The 8,146-nt window shown below is 39.4% G+C and overlaps 1 protein-coding gene across 1 annotated transcript in view; it reads right to left on the bottom strand.

Annotated features, from left to right (window-relative positions):
- Positions 1-8,146, bottom strand: part of ACAD9 (acyl-CoA dehydrogenase family member 9) — a 92,214-nt gene that overhangs the window by 28,870 nt on the left and 55,198 nt on the right. Inside the window, exons 10-13 of the mRNA XM_019504617.1 lie at positions 5,269-5,344; positions 3,188-3,258; positions 2,663-2,782; positions 589-717 (exon numbers count right to left, since the gene is read on the bottom strand). Of these exons, the coding sequence (XP_019360162.1) occupies positions 589-717; positions 2,663-2,782; positions 3,188-3,258; positions 5,269-5,344 (396 nt within the window). The remainder of the gene's footprint in view (positions 1-588; positions 718-2,662; positions 2,783-3,187; positions 3,259-5,268; positions 5,345-8,146) is intronic.

Raw genomic sequence — 8,146 nt, 5'->3', positions numbered from 1 at the left:
TTATTAGTCTGCTTAAACATGCTTGTTTTATCAGCACTCAGAATATGCAGTGAAAGACAATTTGCATCATGTGAGCTAATTCACATCAAATTTTAGCTAAAAAGTTTAAATTATGCATTTATAACTTCCTTAAATCTGAATCCCTTGGTTACTCTCAATGTCAAACCTGGAACAGCTACTAGCATTTTGGTCAATATAGTCAGACTTTTAAAAATATTTTAGGAGGTGATAATTACAAAAATATCATTGTTCCACATCAATCTCTTTCTTCAGGCACAGATATGGGAGTTCCAATGTGCCCCAAAAGGAGAAATTTCTTTAGTTTCTTCCTTAGACTCTTCACATCCTACAGCCTTTACTTTGGGAGCATTCCTTTCTCTAAAGCAACCCTGGTAATTTCCAAGGGCATTATTCAACTTACCGTAGTAAAAAATTTGCTAGCTCTACATGAAAGACATTAATGTGCTTCAGAGTCCACTCCAAAGGAAAATAGCACAGCGTCTGCTTTACTTCAGTCCAAACTTATGCCAATAATAGAAGGTGAGTTAGTTCTAATTTACCAGAATAAAGAAGCATATTCATACTTGCCTCAAAGATCAGCAGGATCCTGCTGTCCCGGAGATAACGTTCATAGGGGTAATCCTTCATATACCCAAGGGCTCCAAAAATCTGTAACGCTTCACTTACACACATCCAACAAGCTTCAGAACTAAACACCTGCCATGGATATAATGCTTTAATTACCCTTACAGCACCTGCCAACTTAAATACAAAACTTAATTGCTTTATTCTTATATCCTGTATTAAAAGTAGGGATAAAACTGCAATAATGAATTTAGATGAACTGTGTTTTTGCAATATTTTGCAGTACCTTTTATCTCTGTTTAAATCTGTCTACCAGTGCTATGGATTATGGTATACAGGAAACATATTAGTCCATAAAACTCAATGCTCAAACTGAACAGCCATTCCAAACTCCTTATCACCAAAGCAGCATACTATTTTTTACTAAATGGAAGAAAATGTGCTAACAGAATAACTGCCAGCATGCTTTAGAAATGATCCCATGATAGAGGACTTAAAACTGTCTCAATAAAAAGTAGCCACTTCTAGTCACAGAATAGGAAGCCAGATGGACAAAGAGACACTTCATAGCTCTTACTGTCCAAAAATCTCAACGTGTCTTGAGTATAAAAATACTAGGCAATTTGTCATGGTTCTTTGTCATGCCCTTCACTAGTTTTCGTTTTTAAGTCTTTATTCTTGGTAGTGGGCAGGGAAAACATTTAATAGGCTAGCGATAGAATGATGCCTTGTTAAATGGTCCCATGAGCAACTTCTTGGAGACCTCCCAGGGAATTCAGATGCACAGACAAAGAAAATATAGCTGGCTCCTTTTGACAGTTTGTAAGGCAAACAATGCATATCTTAATATGTGTTCTGTCTGAAGCAATAAGTAGGTATGATCTTAATACTGTAGAAACCTTTCAGTACTCAAAAGGCATCTATATACTGCCCCCTGACTGGGCTAGGAAGTATGTCACAGTGAAACATGGCATGTCTGCTCCAAGTGTAATCCCCCCATAGATGTAATATAGTTACCTTTGAGTGATGCTGAGCATATGCCAATAAGCTCAGTTTCAGAAAAATGTATTGGCACATGCCCAGTGCTGTTCTTAGATAGCTACATTACTCTCTTTCACCGTGCAGCGCACACATACCATGCTTTGCTGTGGTACTCCCTAGTGAGGTGCAGAAATGCTCGAAGCTTTCACAACCAACAGCATTTAAAGGATTGGATTATGAATGTTTCATTCATTCATTCACTCATTCAGGACTGCAGCACTAAAATGTAACCTTCTGGCTACTGCCCATGAAGACAGAGCAGGCCCAACTCATTCGTACATGGAAGAGGAGAGCTGTATTCTGCAACTGTCCTAGTCTCTGAGTTAATGTCAATGAAAACAGGCGTAACAGTTCCTTGTATTTCTCCAAGTACTGACCCTGTCTTGTAGCAGGGTCAGTACTTGGAGAAGTATCTGGCTGCTATTATTCTTGACCACTGGCCATGACAGAAAGAAATCCAGGACGACCCCCACTATCTTCCTACTTGAATCCCTAATCCCTTAGTGACAGACCCGCACAAAACAGAAAGATCCTCAAAAGTCTCCTTTGTTCACCAACATAACTTCAGTGCTGTCAATACCAGACTGTTGGCAGTGGAAAAACAGTTCTAGCCCGCTTGGTGGAGTGTCCATTTCCTGCACCCCTCAAATCTGATGTAACATTTAGTGTCTCCTTTATAAGAGCAGTTTGGGTATGGGCTGGGTTTCAGAAACTTTTGCTCTTCCCTACATGCCTAGAGTCTTAATGTGGCTTTGTTAGTGCAGCTGTTCTAGTACTACTACTTTTTTTTAAAAAGAAGCTTATGTGCTGGTATGAAGAAGTTTCATATAAAGATGGCAGCCTAAACTAATCTTCTTCAGGCTTACCACAGCAGGAAGTTAGGAAAAACAAGCATGCCCATTTTAATTCAGGTTACAGGATGACGAAGTGTCTCACACATGAGGACACAATATCAATTTGCAGCCAGAACTAGAGGCTTTAATCCAAATGATATTCTACAAGCATTAGGTCAGCCTTTCTAAGTAACATTTGCTACCTTGACCATGGCTGCTTCCAAAGAACAATCTGGCAGTCCTGGACCGTCCATCATTCTGGCAGTGAGATAAGCCATGCTCTCAATTACATATGCCTTCATAGTCATAAGAGCAAACTTTTCCTGTCAAACAGTAACCAAGGACAGAGAAACGTTCATCAGGCATTCACTTAGACATAGAACTGTCAGTCAAGTCAGATGTCATAATAAAATTTACTTCACAACTAAATGGAACTCATATACATATTAAGAAATACAACTCAGAGTACCAGATGCAAATTATAATTTTCACAGAAACTTGAAAAGCTCTATATTTGACTAATAAATACTGCAAGACATTTCTAAACATCAGTGGAGAAGCCTATTTTGACTAAACTTGAACACCTGGCATGTAGTAATCTGGCAATAACTTTTACCAGCCACCGAAAAGCCTGGAAAAGAACCAAAAAAATCTATCATCATCTAGCCCTTAATTCAGCATATAAATGATGGCAACTGCATTTTTAACATGTTTTGGTTTCTGATTACCTGAATTAATCCAAAGTCACTCAGTTTCTTATCGAACTGTTTTCTTGTACAAGCATACTCTGCTGCCATTTCTTAAGAGAGGAAAAAATCTTATAAGTAAGTGCAATTTTAAAGCAATCTTAAGATATTTTTGAAAACAAAACTTATTTGTTCACGTAATCTCAACTATTTAAAAATAACATGCATCTACCATTTATTTTTTGTGAAAGAGCTTCATAGTAAGTAGTGACATTCGTTTATTAATCCTATTACTGTGTGAATTCACCAGTGATATAAGTGAAATTCATTTTAGAATTTAACAAAACATGTCCCATAAAGAAATGTACATGTTGATGTACAAAGAGTGTCTTTAGCTAAAAAAGATCTTTATCCAAAACCAGAGCATAGTTGGTCAAAAATTTTCCAATGGGATGGTTTTCTATTGGAAAATGTTGATTCAACAGAAGTAAAACAGTCTGTAGGAGCATGCTGATACCATGGGAACTTTCAAGAGAAACCAAACAGGAAAGCTGGCCAGCTGATCAACCTAGTTTCCTGGCAGCCTGTGCTGGTAGGCTACCAATGAAGCCAGTGAACTTAAAAAGTGTATTTCAGAAACACCAAACTGTTACTGCAGCAGGAATATTTCTGAGTTTTTGCAACCAATGTGAAAACTGGAGATTGAGTCTTTGTTCCAATTAGAAACAACTTTTCTAAAGACCAAAACATTAGGGGTGAGGGTGAGTAGGATATCAATCCATTTCCAGGGCAGCTCGAATGGTGATTTGCATTGTGACAGCAAATATATTGATATCACAGAATGGTCTATTTACAAACCACCCTATTCCACACCAATCTCCCAGTGTAGTGCCAGTATTACAATTCCTCCAATACACTACTTGCTGGCATCTTCTTAAGTAGAACCAATAGGCAAATAAGTATTTAAACACAGGTTTGAAATGATAGTACAAGCAGGGTCAGAGGTGACTGTTTTAAAGGAGTTCCAAGCTGAAGATGCTCAACTATGTCCCCAGACAAAAAAAAGAAAAATATATATCAACAGTTTTTATGATAAAATACCAAATCCCCTAAATACAAAGAAAACCTTTGAGATCTTTCTTTTAACCACTTTTGATATGCACTGGCAAAAGCTGATTTTAATAGGTTCAATTACCACATTTACTTGACTTACAAGATGACCCTGAATGCAAGATGCCCCCGCCGCCCCCAATAATTAGATTTTACACATGGAAAATCTTTAAATTCATTATAATTTTCCATGTATGGAATCTAATTATTGGACAATCATCTTGGATTCCTCCCCTCCCACTACTACAGGGGGTGGGGGAGACAGGTGATGTAGGGGACACAGTGCTGTGGTAGGGCAGGCAGGGGGACGGTAATGGGGCAGGCAATGGGGTGCAGGTAGTAGGGGCAAGCAGCGTGGAGATGATGGGGTATGCTCCTGCTACAGGGCCAGGTTGGAGCCATACTCTGTGTCTCAGGCTGCAGCAGGGATGGAGCCTGCCGGTGAGGAGCAAAGGTAAGGAGAAGCACAGCAGAGAGGGAGGGAGAGGAGGAAGCAGCATTGCGGGGGGGAGGTCTGCAGGGGAGGAACGGCAGGTGGCATTTGTGGTTCCAACTGCAGCAGCAGCTGCCTGCCCTTGCCCCTCCCCTCCCACTGCCTTGTGCTTGATTGTAAAAGCAAGCGGCTTTCTCCACTCCTCGTGTTAAATGGGGCAGAACCTCATCTTCTGAATAAATACAGTATATATAAAATGTAATCCCAAATTACTTCACAATGTTTCTTTGAGACTGAATGGCATACATACTATTTTCCATATCTGGCCGCTTTTAAAAATAAGCAAATACAACTTTTAAAGGCCACTCTATTAGGATCTTTACATCAGAACAGATTATCACAGAACACTTGTATTTTGTATCAACTGAAAAAGCATAACATTTTATGGGCTGTAAATTGTTTTAAGAATTACAGATAGACTTTCTAGCTGAAAACAATGCTGCAGTTCCAAGTGGGTTGGAAAAGGTAGAGAGACTGCAAGCTTCTCTTTTGTATGGCAAAACAAACAAACAACTTTTACCTATCAACTTCTTAATAATTCCTACAGATGCACTCCCCATGCTAATCCTTGAATTACTCAGGATATTCAGAGCTACCTGCAAAGAAACACAGGTCATTAGTCAAGAGTTAACACTTTCAGTAAAGCATACTGTATTTTGTGAAATGCAAATCTAATGCAGGTGAAACAAACTTCCCTTCAGACTTAATTGTGTGCATCTCAGAAAGGATACCCAGTTTAATGAGAGTCGACTTGTTATCTACAGCTGTATCAGACACAGTACATTCCAAAGGATTTTCTTAGTGTGAAGGAATACGTACCAAACACCAACCAAATAGTAAGGTTTCAAAGACTGGGCTCCAAGGCTTGAAACAGATGTTGCTAAATGAAGCAGATCAACTGTGCCAGGATACATGAAGGCACAGCTGATCTGCTTCACTGGGCAACAAAGACATTGCCCCTTGTCCCATTCATTGATCCTACAGGAGAATGGCAACATGTTCCTCATTTCCAAGGGTGCACCCCAGATATTGGGGTTCCTGGAGATTGCAGGGGCTGTGGATCTGCAGGTGGGAAGCCCTGACTTTCCCTGCCTGCAGAGCCAGGGAACCAGGTCCAGTAGGCATTTTCTATACATTATTTAGATTTCACATGGCTAGCAGAAGCCAGCTATGCAAACTAGTCAGCCTTTGCTTATCTTAGGGCCAGTTAACTGCCTGGAAACTTATGGATTGTGGTATCAGGACTCAGTTTGCCCATCTTTCAGATCAGGAATGGAAGTGAGAAGGACAGAGTCACAAGGTTTACTTCTTAGGCTGGCTTGTACTGGGACACTGTGCGGCCTCCCCAAGTAGTAGCACTGTGAAGTGGCAGAGACTGGGCTTGCAAGGAAGGAAAGGAGAAAATTATTTTCAGCAAAGATCAAGAATCATAATTAAAGAGTCAGGGAGGAGGATATACATATATCCAAAAACAAAGTTACATCCTGCAGGATTCATCTCATTTTAAATAAGCCACATTCCTCTTCAAATTAAAAACAGACAATTATTCAGTTCAGAACTTTATTTTAGAAACAGGTAAAAAGAAATTATTTGGGGAGCAAAATTTCCTGATTTTCAAGAGTAAGAGAGACATTGAAAGGGCAGGAGGCAGGGGGGGAATCTATTAGATGCATACCAGGCAGAAGATCGCTTGTGTAAGTGTTGCTAATGTCATGTGTTTGTGATTAGCAATGACAATGTAAGAAAAACAGAAAATGTAGCAATAAGTAGGAAAATGGATGATATTTTTCTGGCCTTTGACATTTCATTGTGCATCCCAGCAGTGGTCTTCACAGTTCTGACTACTCATTAGGATCACAAATGAACAACAATAGAACACAAAAGAAGACTACGGATGAGTGCAAGAGAATGCCTCATAAATGGTGGTATAGTACAAATTATAGTCTATGAGATGTTGCTATTCCACACTAATCTAAAATCTCAAGAACCTACAGAAAAAAAAAGTATCATGCAACTTCAAAGGAGTGCTGGACTCGGGTAAATATGTTCTCATAGCCTCTTTTAAAATATGGCCAGGGAGGAAAGCATCTCCTGTTTTTCCATACTATCATTCTTCTTTCCAATACAATGCATTGTACCAAGAAAGCAGGATCAGCAAAGGAATCTTAACAGAGCTAAGTCTTGTTTCTTTAAATATGCTTTCAGAATTTCAGTGATAATCTTACTATTAGAAAAATTAATTAAGAAATCAAGAGCTATCCCATTGTCACAGAGAAGGAACTAAAAAAGTCAGTCTCCTCAGCCAATGTTCATCATCTTTAAATGAGTAACACAGACTCCTGTAGGTGATAATCTTTCTCCCACTGAGTAGGGAGGTGAAGGGAATTAAAAATGATGATTAGAGAAAAAACACAACAGGTGTGCTCAACTTGGTGACTGGTAAAGACCACACAGGCATCACGAAAGAAAGTTTACAGCAATGGGGAAATCAGGAATGGCTTTGTAGGCTGTCAATTTATTGCCTCCAGGCAGCCAGAAAGTTGATGCAGACAAAAAAACCCAAACAAAATACACCAAACAGAACGCCTGATATCTGAGAAAATATATATATAACACTATCATCAACATACGCTAGTTACAGAAGAGAAGTAAAATGAACCTGGGTAAAGTGTTCAAAATAGGCATTCAGAAGTTTTATGGTTCAGAAGTGGTTCAGATGACTAAGAGGAGTGGGCTAAAATCAAATAAGCAAATGTCACATCTTATTAACTCAAAACTATCATAAATGCAAAATTCTGAGGCAACAAGGAATAAAAGTATCTGAATTTCTGCTTTGTGGTTTCCATTTTTCCAGGTATCGTTATGCTATAAAGGTAATGCTAAACCTAGAGGGATGTTAATTCAGGAGTTTTGCACTTAGAATTCTATGAAAATGCTGTAATGTACCTCTTTGGACCATCTAAAAATATTTATGCAACCCTTTTGTTATCCAAGTTACTAATATGGCAGAAGGTGCTTTAAAACTCTCCAAACCACTAAAGAAAGAAAAACGATGACTTCTTAGTGTGAAGGAATATGTACCAAACACCAACCAAATAGTAAAGTTTCAAAGACTGGGCTCCGAGGCTTGAAATGGATGTTGCTAAATGAAGCAGGTCAGCTGTGCCAGGATATGTGAAGGCACAGCTGATCTGCTTCATTGGGCAACACACACATTGCCCATTGTCCCATCCATTGATCTTGCAGGACAATGGCCACATGTTCCTCATTTCCAAGGGTGCACTCCATATATTGGGGTTCCTGGAGATTGCTGAGGCCATGAATCTGCAAGTGGGGAACCCTGACTTTCCCTGCCTGCAGTGGAACCCTGACTTTCTCGGCCCTGGAGATGGCTACCC

Source organism: Gavialis gangeticus, unplaced genomic scaffold (genome assembly GCF_001723915.1).
Source record: "Gavialis gangeticus isolate Ggan-Ray unplaced genomic scaffold, GavGan_comp1, whole genome shotgun sequence".
NCBI lineage: Eukaryota > Metazoa > Chordata > Crocodylia > Gavialidae > Gavialis > Gavialis gangeticus.
The sequence above is the reverse complement of the archived record's forward strand: the minus strand, read 5'-3'. Positions and strand labels throughout refer to the sequence as shown.